The following is a 16,798-nucleotide window of genomic DNA, read 5'->3' as shown; positions in this document are numbered from 1 at the left end:
GTTGGGGGTGGGTAAACTCACAACTAATGGACGCAGTGAGCGTTGTAGGCGGGGAAAAGGTATGTCTCAAATCATGGTTTGGGTGTGGCAAAGTCATAACGTGCAACCAAAATGTTTGTACCCCCATAATATCCTAAAATAAAAACAAAACAAAACAAAACAGACAAAAAACCCCAGCATAAACAAAATTTAGAGGTAAACAAACATAAAATAAAGGTTAAATGGTAAAAAAAATTGTCTAGACAATTCATAGAAGATAATGACTAAGAAATGCTTTTAACACTGAGCGTGTAAACGAAAACGACGCAATTTAATATTTTACTAGGTTAGCAAATTTCTTATTTTTAATAAGAATATTTAGTGCTGCAGAAGCTACAGGTGACGCAAGCACCCTGTACACTCCTGAAGAAATCAATAAACTCAGTTGTGAGCTGCGTAACCTCGGATGAGTTGTTAAACTCTTTTGAACCTCGGTTTTCTCACCTATGCCACGTAGTACCCATCTCATAGAAATGTTGGAATTATTTAGAGTGATATTTGTAAAAGGCAGAGTACAGTATGTGACATTTTCTAAGGCAGGTATTATCACTAGTATTTCTGAGAAGCAGTGTGACAGGATGTAGAAAGGGTCTCCTCAGACTCTAGGCATCATTGCTTTCACATTTAACTTTACAAATATATTTGAGGGTGGGATGATAATTTTCATGCAAATTTTCTAGCCCTAGTAACAATTCAACTAGAACATTTTAGTTTTAAGAAAACGAGTTATTTATACAATAAGCTAAAGAAAGAAAATCTTCCAAGGGGAAGCCTTTACAGTAATACTACATGTGCTCTCAAGATGTTTGTAATGCCTGCTGCACAGAAATCCCACTTCGGGTCACTAGCAATCTCATGGATACTATGAGAAAGATAATGAAAGTACTCAGAAATCGTTATCATTCTGCTTGAAGTTTCCTGAAGTGTAACAGCTGGGAATCTCTTAGCAACCGCAATGTAGAAATATATCTGTATACTCTTATCTATTCATTTTATCTTTAACTGATCAGTAACAAAACCATGTGCTATACTCAATAAAGAGTCAACTGTATTTGAAGTCAACAGATCAATGAAAATCAAGACCTTGGTTTCTTATGTCCTCATTCACACTAGGGAGCACTTGATCAATGACTTTAACTTTAAAAAGCATTGGATTTCTAGGCTTAATCAGTGCCTTTTATATTTGAGATCAATTGGGCAAGAAATATGAATGAAATAAAATGCAAACGGACTTGTCTTAGTTACAAACACCGGGATTAGGAGACAGTATATCAGAATAATTGGGCTGCTCTCAGAGAAAAATATTTGTCACAGCTCTTGCTATAGAACTACTAGATATCACAGTGACTATCAAAGAGTAGGCTGCCACAAGTAGAGGTTGAATCAACAAGTAGATGAATGGTTAAGTAGCAACCAGGGAATCATTGTCTTCCTGCGATGAATTTCATGGCTATGGGAGTACCAGCAAGGAGGGCCGATGGGCATCCTGAGTTGCCTGCTTGGCAAGAGCTATGAAACACAGTCATATACACTAACTATCTCCTACATGGTAGCTGAAATAGGAAGGAAGGGGAGAAGGAAGTACAGGAAATAGAAGAACCATTTATGTATTTGTCCCACAGTAAATGCCTTGTGTGTATTTTCTCATCAGTTAATGCTTAAAACATAAAAATAAAGAAATCAATGTTCATGGAAGTTGAGAAAATTCAAATCACACAGGTAGTTAAGTGGCAGAACTTGTATTCAAACTCTGAACTGTATGACTCCTAAGCTCATGATCTGAAAACTCTTGACCTTTCCACTATAGAACACGAAAAACATAAAGAAAGGAAAAAAAAAAAAAGGAAGAGAAGCTAGGGGAGGAGAAAGTGGAGGAAAAAGATCATAATGTCAGAGAAATAATCTATACCACATGGTTATAAGTTTGCTGGGTATTAATAATCATTTAAAATACAGTTTCTATGGGAAAACAAATTGGGTCCAAATAATGACTTACCAAAGAACTTTAGGAACCCAAGAAATTAAGCTGGGAATTTTATAGGTACATAATACTTTGAATATTTTAAAGTACTCCTATATCTGTTATATCACTTAAAAAGTATCTTATTAATGCTCCAAGAAAATTAAATAATACCCATCTGAAAAAGAAAAAGATCCTTCATGAAATTCAAGAAAACTTTCATTAACCTGAATATTTTAGAACTTTGTGTGTATTGGAGAAAGTTGCAGTTAATTAAAATTGCTTAATAATTCAAGCTTTATCAAAGATCATGTCTTGTTTTAACCCTTGGTGTCTTATTAATGTTTTCAAAACACTCACCCTATGAAATTTGTCTATTCACCTGCCTTAAATTATACAGTATGTACAGTTCTAATCTTTAATGGCTCGGGATCGTATAGCAGTACCTGAATGAAGGTCATCACTGTGAATATCTGATGTACAGGATAAGAAATGTTATTAATAGCTGCATATATATTAAAAAAATAAAAAAAAATAAGCTAAAGTCTAGAAGTCAGATTTTTTAAAGCTAAACACCTGATATATTAGTTTCTTTTATTTACAAACAAAGCATATTGAACAAGAACATATATTAAAGTTAAGTAAGGGCTTTGGGGATGTTTTAAAGTTATCATTAACTTTATATATCTATACTTTTCTGAATCTCAAAAAAAGTTTCAATCCAAAAAAAGGACTTCTAAGTACTTTCATTATCTTTCTCATGGTATCCATGTGGTATCCATTGCTAGTGATCTAAAGTGGGATTTCTGTGCAGCAAAAGATCATAATTTTCAAGTGACTTTTTATGTGATAACTATAGCCATGTGCTGCATAATGATGTCCCATAACATTATAATACTTTATTTTTACTGTACCTTTTCTATGTTTAGATATGTTATATACACAAATACCACTGTGTTACAATTGCCTCCAGTATTCAGTACAATAACATGCTGTACAGGTTTGTAGCCTAGGAGCAACAGGCTATACCATATAGCCTAGTCGTGTAGTAGGCTACAAAATCTCCTAAGGACACATTTTTTAGAATATATTTTCGTCATTAAGGCAATGCATCACTGACTTTTAAGGTTATTTATTTGTGCAAAGAGTTCAAAAAGGTACTCTGCTTTCTATAGACTGATTTCACATGGATAGTTTCTAAATTCAAATTTGAATAACAATTGAAGGTATAACTAATGATCATTTTATTCTAAGAAGTCAAATATTATATCTTAATATGTATTATGTGGTTTAAAATATACATATAACAAATACTGATTTTCTAAAAGTCTCAGTTTTTTAAGGAAATACTGTAAATATTAACTATTTTCTAAGAACACAGTGGGGATTTCAGGCCTTGGGTCAGGAAACAGTATTGTATCTTTTTTCTCTAACAATGGAATAGAAGCCACATAGTTTTGTTGTATAATTATTCACTTAGGCATACATAAAGCAAAATATTCTTATTAGATTTCACTGGGATATAAACTGGTCTGAATTAGTGAAAGTCATATATTATAGAATATTTTGAAAGATTCACTGTTTTATTATTTTCATGTAAAATAGTAACTCTACTCAACTGCCCACAAAAGGCTGTCAAGCAGATATCCATCTAAGGCTCCTTTGATCCATAAATAAGCCCTTTTTGGTAAATGTGATATCTGAAATCATAATGAATATCCACAGAAATCTGATGGTTCTTAGGGCTAGTTTATAATAGTTAAGAGCCACTAAGTGATTCAATCTTTTGAGATCGTAGTCTTCTTAACCAGTGAATTGTTAACCAGCTGACACATAGCTAGAGTGCTAATGAATATGTAACATCTCTTTTTTTTCAGCTGGAGGTAAGTATGTGGTTTTGTAGTATTCAATGTACCTTCCGCATGTTCTCTACTGCCTTCTCAGAGATCAGCAGGGAAAAGAGAAATTGACTCTTTCTTATAAGGGAGCCCTGCAGTATTTCTTCCTTTTTGGTTATGAAACAGAAATGGAGGCATGACCTGTACTATTTCTGTCCACTCTGGTCTTAACATGAGAAAATGCTGTCTACATTCAAGACCTGTCTACATTCAACACATATATTTTAGGAAGTTCAACGCTTTTTTACTGACTCATACTTTTGTCAATCTTTTTCTTTCTTTAAAGCTCAATTTACTTACATAGAGTGTCGTCAATTCTGCACTCCCAGTTTATTAGCCTTGTCAATTTTATCTAGAGGCTTTGCTCAGACAACACTCCTTCTAGTTGTACCAAACCCAGGCTGGACACACAGAAAAAAGCAAGAAGGAGGTTTAGACCTCAAATCCCAGATCCCAGGTGGTAGTGCAACATCACAGAAAAATTTCATCATGTTCATTTATAATTTCCAAATGTGGTATATAGAAACCTATGATTCTACTGCTATTATAAAATTCTTCTCCTTACACAGGTTTACTATTCCTCTACTAAAATACGTTTTCTTTAGCTGTCTCAACACATGAAAATAACACTCTAATCAGAGATAACCTTTCCACTTTGCTTGATTCTACTTCATGTGTATTTTTCTCCCCCTTTGGAAAATCTAAAAGCAAAGCCTGTATAAATAATATCAACTCCTTATCAAAAAGCTGTCACTTTAAAGGAAGAAAATCTTTCTACATATTCTTAAATTAGCATGAAGTATATTTAGAGATCTAGAAAATATAGTTAGGAAAGGAGCAAATCAAAAACAGCATTAACTTAATTTTCTCTTCTTTGGTTAGCTTTGTTTGCTCTTACATATCACTTATGTAAAGCTCAATTTGGAAATCTGGCCTTTGAAATATTCTTCCTTAATGGAATGTAAAAAAATGGAACAAACGATGATTACTCTTACTGCACAAACCAATGGATTAGCATGTATGTAGTAGTGCTAGAAAACAGCAAAGGCAATAACAGTATTTCACACAGTAAGCAGTTCTTTTAGTGCAGCTGCAATACTTACAATTAGCCTATTTCATAATCGTTTGCCATAAAGGAATTCTGACTCTAAAATGATAGCCCTTTTGATGGAAATGCTAATATTTGAAATTTTAGCAAGGAATGATGCAGGAAGAAGCATAATGCTTTTTTGTGTTTATCAAATTTTCCTTCATTTCAATGTATCCAAGAGTACTCTGATTCAGCTGAATTTCTAGGAGAAGACGAAAAATAATTCTTCAAAAAATTATGAATAATGATTCCATTAAGCCTGCAGCTAACTGAGAAAATTGCCAATATGTATTTATTGGAAAAAAGAGGACTTTGAGATGACCAATTCATTTTGGCAAGTAGCTTACCAAAGCTATGACCAAGCATGACTGTTTTATTAAATCAGAACTTTTATCATGTCATATAAAAGTAATTCAAAGTTCCCATAACCTTCTGCTAGAAACCTATCTAGTACGCTGAATGTAGTCCCCTAAATGGTCATAATGGTACCCATATCTATTTCACTTTCTTCCCAGAAATTGTCCATTATCATTCAGTGAAACAGATGTATTAATACAACTTTACATACTAAGAAACTCCCCAAAGACCTCTTAACAGCACGAGATACCACCCAAATTCAAGAAAAATGCCAGCAAAGACATATTTACTTCTAACAGCTTGATAACAAGGGGAAAAAAGCGTTCCCAGCCTTCTCTACTTACCCAGCAGTTTTGCGATGATATAAAGGGCTTGCCCCCAAAGAAATAGTTTTCCATCACGGCCACAGTTGCTAGGAAATCTCTTTTGACTACCAGGGTTCTTTTTTTCATATTCTACAAAGTCAGCTGGCACATAATAGTATTTTGGTATGACAGGATATCCTATGGAGTTTAAAAATAAGTATTTAAAATGTAACAAATCAGTGTCCTCTCCAAAATTTCCCTTCAAGAAACTGTAATGATTAGAAAGCAAGGAGAAATGTTGTACGGGAGGTAGCAGATTTGATAAGCTATAGAAAATTGGATATTCTGGTTCCTTTCGGATATTGCCAGTGAAAAACAGAGAAAAGCTTGACTTGAAAACACTAATTCGACAGCATATTGTTATGCTTTAGCCAACAATGTCTACATAATCTCCTTTAACATTTAATTTTTAATACCTTTAAATGAATCAACAAATATACAGTATGCAAACATTTAGAGCCATAGAGGAAGCTATTTTTAATAGGATTAGTCTGTAGAAGCTCCACAAATGAGATATTGAATAATCTTAAATGAAGAATTATAACCCTGAGTCATTGCTTAAAACAAAGAAATCCGCATTTAAGCATTAAGCTCATTATCTACCATTCAATATCATTGAAGAGAAAAAGCCATCTTCCCCTGTGACCAACCCATTAAAAAATATTCCTTGGTAAAGAATAAAATTATTATTTATAGAGTAGGATCTTTGTAGATGATATGAAGGGAGAAAAATCAGCATTCTGAGTAGGGTGCTACAGAAGACTTTTTGTAATATTAGTCCACAGTAAACCTAATTTTCCTAATAAAATTGTACAGATTTTCCTAAAATTTTGCTCCTTTATGTATCAACCAATAGTGGTAATTGTGTTTAAAACTAGTAAAAAGCTCTATGATATACAGAGACTACTTTGAACATCACTCTCTGAACACGATGAAGCCTACAGTGAGGTACCTTAAACTCCTACCTCAATACATCAGTGATCCACCACTGAATACTAAAAATTTGATTCAAGGGATTTCAAATATTATATGCATCACAAAATTTATTACATTATATCTCACACTGGACAGTATTTGTAGCATAAAGATAAAAATAACTGCTTTTAAACATTAATATTTATTTGAAATTCAATGTTCATCCACAAACATTTCACAACTTTTAACATTACAAGCATTTGAAAGGATGAGCACACAATATGAAGTATTTACTCTGAGATATTTGTGGAAAACCCCAAAGAACATCACAAACAAAATGCGAGATAGGAATGGGGCCCAGTGCTATGATTGCCAGTTTGTGTACCACATCTATAAGGTCATTCTTTTTTTCTTTTTTTTTTAACTAACACACCATAATTTTCACCTTTCATATAAATATATTTTCAAAGTTGTTCACTCATGAGAATATATTCTTATTCTATTAACACTTTCAAATCCCAGAGAAATCTAGAACATCTCCTTTGGAATTCCTTTGACAGTTTTACAGTTATACAGAAAAGTCAGTTATGTTTCTTTTATGGTCCCTGCTCGTGTTTGGTTAAAACCAATAAACCCTTACTCATAAGACTGGGTCTTCTGACCATTTATAAAATATTAAATCCATCCTCAAAGGATGACATTTTAGCACTGTGGCACACATTCAAAATATAATGCTAAATGCCCCAGAAGCAACTCCAAAGAGGAGGCCAGATGTTCCTGGCAATGCTAGTACCTTTAGATAAGGACGGAACCTGTCCAGGTAGCCCTCTGCAGGGGCGGCACTCACCTCATTATAGCATTTTTGGTGACCTGAATAAAAAATAGTCACTTTATATTATTGTCACACTATACAGAGTAAAGAAATTATATAATAGATGAACAAACTCTTCCCACCTGACACACTACTTTGGAATTACTATAGCTATGACCACCTAAATTCATCTCCATCCTTGTCCTGCTTAATGAACTTCTTTTATAAAAACAGACTTACTATAATGAATTAATAGAGGTTATTCTTTCTAATTTCATTTGAGGCCTCATTCATTTTTTCAATTTCATATAAATTGTGTTTTATAAAGAACTCATATAAAGAACTCAAAAGAATGTTAAGAGAATGTTGGTAGGAAGAATTTATTGAAAAAGCAACTATACCTTCTGTGGTCTGATGCAGTACTGGAGTCAAAAGGTCCTGATACTCCTTCACTTGAGTGGGATTGCCTCTAAAAACTCCTAAAATGTAAAATACAAAATCCAGAGCTCAAAAAGCATCTCAAAAACTTTATCTTAGAAAAATTTATTTGCCCAGTTATAACTATTTTGGTAATTTTCTGTGCAAATGATAAAAATAAAATTGAAAAAGTCATATAAATGTGTGTGATATTTTCTCAAGAAATTGATTTTAGAAAGTAATGTTAGCATTCACAATCAAAAGCTGAATTTTAATTGAAATTTATTCTTAAGTATAAATATTATATATATTCACAATGTCACAGATTATAGTATTCATGATTCCTATTAATATTTTTCTTTGTAAATATGAATAATATATTGGTATCATTTTTTAAATTTTTCAAAGTATTTTTTAATTCTTAAAAAGATTTAACATTCACTTAGAAAGCAAAAGAATATAGCATTTTGAAATGCAGAGCAGTTAACATCACTGAAATACAGACTATTTTGCTAGCTGAAAGGAGTCATATTTCATTTCTGTTCTTTAAACTACTTATATCCTATAGTTTAAGTTTAAATTTCAAGAAAAAGCTCACTTACCATCAATCATCATGTAAAGGAAAAAGATGGGAAATTCACATTCAATGCCATCAAATAGCTAAAACAAAAAATAAGACATTAAATTTTAAACTAACAATTAAATTTGAACAACTATAGTTAGGCTATATGTAAAAGATTTATTTGTAGTAGTAACTTAAAGCTGGACTGATTTTATAAATAGTTTCATTGTTCTTTTTAAAAAATTTCTCAGGATTCTTATTATTCAAAAGCTCAATCATTCAATCCATCAAACAGCGGTCATTCAATAAATATTTACTGAATACTTTAATGCCTGTCACCAACAAGACAGAGTGCTGTGAGGACAAAAGATAGAGAACTTCCCTCAGGGGTTTACAGCCTAGTGGGGAGGCTGGCATGTAAATGAGCAACCATGGTGCAGGACAAAATGTCTACACATGGCATAGCGGTGACATAAGGAATCAAACACCTGAGTCTGCCTCGGGTCAGGGAAGAGTTTATAGGAAAGGAGACGTGTTTGCTAATGCCTGCTGAACTTCACTGGGAAGATAAGCTACGGGAACTGGAGGCAGAGGAAACAACAGTACAAATCACAGATGCACAGAAGCATAAGGCATGTTAAAGAAACTACCAGCAATTCAGTACTTCTGCAACAAGCAAGTAAGAAGTAGTGAAAACTGAAGCCCAAGAGATGGGCCAGGCCAGCCAGATCAGGAAGGGCCTGGGAGGTCATGCTACGAGACTGGGATTTTGATCCAAAAATAATAGGGAACCACTTGTAAATACTAAGCAGGATCAGATTTACCCATTTTATTTCCTTGCTAGACTGGGCAGTTGATAATACCGAAGAGAGTTGAAGGGCAAGAAATAAGACCAGCTGGAAGGCTGCTGGAGTACCAAAGAAAAGATGACAGCCTAAACTAGGGTTTCTCAATTTTAGTACAAGCGACATTTGGGGCCAAATAATTCTTTGTTCTTGGACTGTCCTACAGTGTAGGATGTTGAGTAGCATCCCTGGCCCTCTACCTTCCAGATGCCAGTAGCACCCACTAAGCTGTGACAACCCAAAATGTATGCAGACTTTGTCAAATGTCCCTGGGGGCAGGAGAGGAGAGAGCAGAATCACCCAGGTTACATACCATTAGCCTAAACCAAGGAGTCATAGAGAGGAAGGGACAGAATTTTAAGATCTTAAGGAGGCTAAATCCGCCAGCCTTGGTGATTGACAAAGGTGGGTAAGTGCGAAGGAAGAGCCCAGAATGACTCTCAGGGTTGGGGCTTGGACAGAGGAGTGGGAATGGAATGTAGGCAGACTATGGGACACCTAAGCGAGGATGTCCAAAAGGCAGCTGCATGCACGGGCAGGGCACTCAGGGAGAGAGGCATGAGTTAGGGACAGAGACGTGGGGTTGACAGCTATGAGAGCGTGGGTAGGATGAAAAGAGAACAGGGCTGGGGATGGACCCCAGCAGAAGAGCAAAGTTTAAGAGGAGGCAGAAAAAAAGGAATCTGCAAAAGAGACCAAGAAGGATAACGAGAGAAGAAAGTAAAGAACTGGAAAGAGAATGGGTTCACAGCAAAGGGAGAATGTTCTGAGACAGAGGACTCGGCTAAGATGTTCAAATACCAAGAAGAACTTCTGTGAAATAAGGTCAGAAAAGCATCCACTATGACCCAGTGACCTAAAATGACAGAAGCCAGCACAGCTACTGGGGAGTGCTGGGAAGAAGAGCCAGATTATAAGGGAAAGTGAGTGGAGGCGGATGAGGAGAAACACCAAGTATACACCGTGCTTTTCAGGTGTGGCTACAAAGAGAAAGAAGATGGGAAGAGGATAAGGATGCAGGTTGAGGGAGGGCTTTTGTTTGTTATTTTCTTAATGATAAACATCAATGTGTTTAAACTGAGGACAGGATGTTGCTTGCAGAGGCAAGGCAGAAGTGGGGAAGATGAGGAGACGAAAGAAAGAAATGGACGTCCTTCTACCAGAGAAGAAAAGAAAGTCTCAGCAAGAGTCCCAAGAAAGTAAGAGAACAAGATGGAGTGCACGTATGATAAGTTGGCCTGGAGAGAACAGACACACCCTCCGTGAGACGACAGAGGTGGAGGCAAGCGTGACTGAAGAAATGATGTAGTGGAGGAGGCCACACAGAGCAAAAGGCTATCAAGTAGGAAGTAAAAAGCCAAGTCTGAGAACTTGAATACAAATGGGAAAAAGCTGGAAAAGCCTTGAAGGAGAGTTCCTGGCAGGGCCACATAGCAGGACTGACAAGAAGTGAAGGCAGTGAAGAGGACCAAACAAAGACGGATGTCCTGAATTTGGGCTGGCACCTATCCATAGTGTTTGTGGCTTTCCTTGGTGGTACTCAGTGGCAGGTGCAAAAGGAGAGAAAGTTTGCTGGATTGATCCAAAGTGGGAAGTCTGCAATGTGGCAGTTGCAGGTGGTCCAATTCCAATGTAAGTGCTATAAATTGGCTCAGGAAATGTATTAAATAGAAAAGAAACATTTGAACACATTTAAGAGATAAATGGATCTTCTGGCCCATCCTAATAGATTGTAACACTACTAACTGTAAAATTTCAAAAATGCATACAATAAAATGGTTCCTAGTGCTCACAAAGTGATAGTCAACTGTGAAATTAAATAAAATGATAAACACCTTGACTAGTTTTCCTGCAAACGTGTATAATGAATTTTAAAAGAATAGTATGTTAATTGCTAAACATATTGAAGTATATAATGCTGCCTATACATTTTCTACTTACAGATTTATGGGGACCTTATCTATCTTTAGTGAGTGAGTCAAAGTTATACCCATGTTCACAAAAATAATTTTAACCTACCCCACTAAAGCAAAGTGTTCGGCAATGTGCATGAAATGCTTACTTTTTGGGGTGTTATAGTTTTTCAGATAGCTTAAAAGTACCCAGTATAAACCTGGATATAGTGGTATGTGTGGATGCTTTCAAAATATAAAATACTTTAAAGCTAAATATTTAGAGGACTATATTTCAAAGGGAAGTGTGTAAATGAAATAGATAAAGGAAGAGGGGAAGGTGTATTAGTTTTAACAAGAGCATTTGCTTAACAGATTGAAAGCCAGATCACAAATAGATATTTGATATTACATAAGACAAATAGTATGGAGCAGGCAGGCAAAGGCCTGAAAATGCAATAGTAAAATTATTCACCCAATGAATCAACATGGCCCAATATGAGTAAATACCTCACTGGCAGTAAGAGCTAACACTTATTGAGCATTTATTATTTGCCAAGCACTTTTCTAAGCTCTTATACATATATATTAAGTCATTTAATCCACATATAAGAACCTCATGATATAGGTACTATTATTATCAATGAAGAATTATTAAATACAGAGAGATTAATTAACTTGTCCAAGGCCACACAGCTAGTAAGTGGCAGAGCCAGAATTCAAACCCAAGTGTCAGCCTCCTGAATCTCTGCTTCTGACCACTCTGATACACTGCAAGTACGGGGTGTTTCTTGATACCTTAATTTCAGCTGGTTTGTAGTAGCGTCTACTGGGATCTTCCAATGATGTTCTATATCCATCTCTCAAGAAACGCTTAAATCCATATTTTCCTTTTAATTTTCTAACCACTTTATCAAGTGTCTGGCTAAACAGAACTTCATCATCCAGGGCAAATGCAGGATAACTGATGCAGGGAAGAAGGGCAGCGTCTGTGTTCTGGAGTCAATAAGAAAAAGAGATTGCAAGTATCTGCAATGACATGATCAGCACAGACCAAGGAGAATGATGGAGATAAGAAGCCAGTGGGGTTATCCAACAGACAGTGAGCTTGCCCTGCTCCCAGGGACAGACTGACATTTCTATGGTACGCTTCAGTGAACCATACGGAGCAGATGAAACTTTATTAAGAAAGAATATTTACAAGGTTCAACACTGGGCTCAAACTTTACAATACTGACTGGGCGAGGTGGCTCATGCCTGTAATCCTAGCACCCTGGGAGGCCGAGGCGGGAGGATAGCTCAAGGTCAGGAGTTCAAGACCAGCCTGAGCAAGAGTGAGACCTTGTCTCTACTAAAAATAGAAAGAAATTAGCCGAACAACTAAAAATATATAGAAAAAAGTAGCCGGGCACGGTGGCACATGCCTGTAGTCCCAGCTACTTGGGCGGCTGAGGCAAGAGGATAACTTGAGCCCAGGAGTTTGAGGTTGCTGTGAGCTAGGCTGATGCCACCGCACTCTAGCCTGGGCAAGAGAGTGAGAGTCTGCCTCAAAAAAAAAAAAAAAAAAAAAAAAAACTTTAAAATATTAATTAAAACAATATGTAATACTAATAGTCACCATAACTTAATCCATCACAACAATTTGCTTATAATAGTGAAAAAGAGAAAACAATCTTTTTTTTTTTATTTCAGGGTATTATGAGGGTACAAACATTATGGTTATACTTTATGTCTTTGCCTCACCCACGCAAGGGTTAAAGGCATGCCCTTCCCCCATACAATGCTCCTCGTGTTCTTTAGTTGCAGGTTTACCCTCCCACCAAATGCCCCTAATCCCTGGAGAGTATTACTGCCATGTGATCACCCTAGTGTTCATCAGTTAGTACCAGTTTGATGGCGAGTACAAGTGGAGCACATTCTTTCGATCTTGTGATGCCTCACTTTGGATAATGGACTTAAGTTTAATCCAGGAAAGCATAAGAGGTGCTAGATCACTGTCATTTCTTATGATTGAGTAATATTCCATTGTATACATATACCAAATTTTAATAATCCACTCATGGATTGACGGGGACTTGAGTTGTTTCCACATCCTTGCAATAGTGAATTGTGCTGCCATAAACGTTCGGGTGCAGATGTCTTTATCATAGAATGTTTTGTGCTCTTTTGAGTAGATGCCTAATAGTGCTATTGCTGGATCGAATGATACTTCTATTTTTAGCTCCTTGAGATATCTCCAAATTCTTTTCCACAGAGGTTGCACTAATATGCAGTCCCACCAGCAGTGTAAAAGTGTTCCTGTCTCTCCGCATCCTCGCCAGCATTTGATGTTTTGGGATTTTTTGATAGAGGCCAATCTCACTGGGGTTAGGTGATATCTCATTGTGGTTTTGATTTGCATTTCTCTAATGATTAGATGTGTTGAGCGTTTTTTTATACGTTTGCTGGCCATTATTCTGTCTTCTTTTGAAAAGTTTCTGTTCATTTCCTTTGCCCATTTGTTGATGGTGTTGTTTGATTTTTTCTTGATTTTTTTGAGTTCTAGATAGATTCTTGTTATCAGCCCTTTATCAGCCGTGTAGAGAGCAAATATTTTCTCTCATTCTGTGGGCTATTCGCTCTAATGATAGTTTCCTTGGCAGTGCAGAAGCTTTTTAATTTGATTAGATCCCATTTATTTATTTTTGTTGCTGCGGCAATTGCTTTGGAGTTCTTCTTCAAGAATTCCTTGCCTAGGCCGATGCCTGAGAGGGTCTTCCCAACATCTTCATTTAGAATTCTTAAGGTTTCATGCCTTAGGTTTAAGTCTGTTATCCATCTTGAATTGATTTTTGTGAGAGGTGAGAGGTGGGGATCCAGTTTCGTTCTTCTACATGTAGCTATCCAGTTTTCCCAGCACCATTTATTGAATGGTGCTGAATTCTGGTACTGAATTCTGGTACTGAATTCTTTTCCCCACTGTATATTTTTGTCAGCTTTGTCAAAGATTAGATTACCATATGCAGATGGTTTCGTCTCTGGTTTCTCAGTCCTGTTCTAGAGGTCAATGTCTCTGTTCTTGTGCCAGTATCATGTTGTTTTAGTTACTATAGCCTGGTAGTACAGCTTGAAGTCTGGTAGACTGATACTTCCCAGTTTGTTCTTTTTACTTAAGATTGCTTTGGCTATACGAGGTCTTTTCTGGTTTCATACAAAGCATAGAATTATTTTTTCCAGATCTGTAAAGAATGATAATGGGATTTTGATAGGGATTGTATTAATTCTGTAGATCACTTTAGGTAGTATGGACACTTTAACGATATTGATTCTGCCAATCCATGCGCAAGGTAGGTTTTTCCATCTGTTTACATCTTCTACAATTTCTTTTTTCAGTGTTTCGTAGTTCTCCCTGTATAAGTCTCTCACATCTTTCATTAAATATATTCCTAGATATTTAATTTTCTTTGAGGCTATTGTAAAAGGAATTGCGTTTTTGATTTGATCTTCGACTTGACTGTTACTGGCATATATGAATGTCACAGATTTGCGTGTATTGATTTTGTATCCTGAGACTTTGCAGAATTCATTTATCAGTTCTAGGAGTCTCTTAGATGAATCCTTGGGGTTTTCTAGATATAATATCATATCATCAGCAAAGAACGAGAGTTTGATCTCATCTGTCCCCATTTGGCCTTAATGACCAAAACGATTAGTTCAGTAAATTAGCAGCTGTTAAAATTTTTATTGTAGAAATGTTTATGGATACAAAAACATGTCCACTTATAGAACTAGGTTATCAATTATTATGAACAATATGGTTTTAGCTTTGTAAAATAAAAATATATGTGCATAAAAATATGTGGAAACATATATATTCAAATGTTTTCACTCTAAGATTATATCAGAATGGTGGAATGACTGGATATTATGTTATTATTATTTGCTTATTTTTGGATTTTGTTTTTATCATAATCTTATATTACTTATATAAAATAGTTATTTTTAAATAATGAAATCATTCCATTTTGGGTGTTTTCTAAAAAGAGAACCACAAATAGTCCCTAGAAAAATCTGCAAACACGTACTATAAGCAACCAAAGTTCATCAAAGAAAAAAAGTGAATTGAATAAAAGAAAAGAAACAAAGAGCAGAAGATAATTTAATTTAAAGAAATATAAATTGTGAAAAATATTTTTCTAATATTCCACAACAAAATATGATTCATTTTTGGCATAATGTTGCCATTCATCCAAAAGAAGAATAATGTCTATTTTTCTATTGTCCTGCAAAAGACTCAAAAGACAAAGCAGCTTTTTCCACAACTCTGCTCACTTCCCAAACCTCTCCAGGCCAGAGGAAGGAGGGATTAATACCTATCTATCGTGTCTTATCTCTTCTGGATGACCTCTAAGATTTGAGAGCACTTTCTTAGAAAAGAAGTGAAAACTACATAAAAATAATAAATGACAGTTCATATTAATTTATCATAAATATGTCTCACATGCGATCTTGATTCTCTGGGTAACAGGGAGCACAAAGTTTGCCTGTTGCGGTTGTGAGCGTCGAGATCCACAAATATAACTGACCAAGAACAGCCCTGGAAAGAGAAAAAGTAAAACATTTCCTAAATCAAGAAAAAAGGACTTGTAGAACATTTGGCATTTTGACTGTGAGAGACTTTACAAAAAATACTAAATGACTGCATTTGAGTGTGGGATTACAGAAGATTTTAATCTTCTTTTTATACTTTCAATATTTCTCAAATTTCTTTCAATAAACATTAATTTTATAATCCTAAAATTAATGTTATTTTTACATTTTCCTATTTTCCTTGATTTTCTAATAAATCAAAAGGTATTGATTATAAGATAATCAATTAATGACATTTATTTTAATGAAATACAAATACTTTAGCTAATATGACAAGGAATAAAGAACTAATTTGGATTCATAAAATCTGATTTGTACATTTCTCACAAAGAATGTTAATTATATGATCAAACTAAACAAATTTAGATATGAGAAACGAAGAGAACTTTTATCTGAGGAATGCAAATCCTTTTAATTATCAGGCCTAGAGAGACATTAAAATGAGACAGCAATTATGTCCTACTCTCCCCTTTGAGCTATGTATTCATCTCTTGAAACTGCTTGATATTGCCACAAATAGCTATAAATTAACCTAAAAATGCCACACCAGACACTATAACCCACACCCTGTAGCTTAATAATGTATATAGCTAATCACTAATCAACGTTATTTCCGTAAACCAACGAGAATTCCTGACAAACAACTTTTATCAGCCCACTCCCTGTCTTCCTTTACTGCCTTGAAAAATCCATTTGTAACTGCTGCTAATTAGAGTGTATACTCAGGGCAACTATGCTCCCAGTCTATGCTCCCAGGTTGCAATCATCTAGCTTGGCCCAAATAAACTCTATACTTATATTAATTTTGCTTCAGTTTCTTCCATTGACAGATGCAATCTAGAAGTAAGGATATTAAAAAATACTTCATTAAAACATGAAGATAAGAGAATCTCAAATAACAATAATGCTAATATTCACTGTGTCAGGCACTGTGCCTTATGTTTCACATGGATTGTCTCATGTAATCCCCATGTGTAGATATTATTATCCCCATTTTGCTGAAAAGGACATTAAGCCT

General features: G+C 35.3%; 1 protein-coding gene across 1 annotated transcript in view; it reads right to left on the bottom strand.

Annotated features, from left to right (window-relative positions):
• PHKB (phosphorylase kinase, beta) overlaps positions 1-16,798 on the bottom strand; it is a 252,022-nt gene that overhangs the window by 96,548 nt on the left and 138,676 nt on the right. The window contains exons 8-12 of the mRNA XM_012653961.1: positions 15,632-15,727; positions 11,950-12,147; positions 8,455-8,512; positions 7,837-7,914; positions 5,689-5,847 (exon numbers count right to left, since the gene is read on the bottom strand). Of these exons, the coding sequence (XP_012509415.1) occupies positions 5,689-5,847; positions 7,837-7,914; positions 8,455-8,512; positions 11,950-12,147; positions 15,632-15,727 (589 nt within the window). The remainder of the gene's footprint in view (positions 1-5,688; positions 5,848-7,836; positions 7,915-8,454; positions 8,513-11,949; positions 12,148-15,631; positions 15,728-16,798) is intronic.

The sequence above is a fragment of the Propithecus coquereli genome, unplaced genomic scaffold (genome assembly GCF_000956105.1).
Source record: "Propithecus coquereli isolate 6110/MARCELLA unplaced genomic scaffold, Pcoq_1.0 Scaffold436, whole genome shotgun sequence".
NCBI classification, from domain to species: Eukaryota; Metazoa; Chordata; class Mammalia; order Primates; family Indriidae; genus Propithecus; species Propithecus coquereli.
The sequence above is the reverse complement of the archived record's forward strand: the minus strand, read 5'-3'. Positions and strand labels throughout refer to the sequence as shown.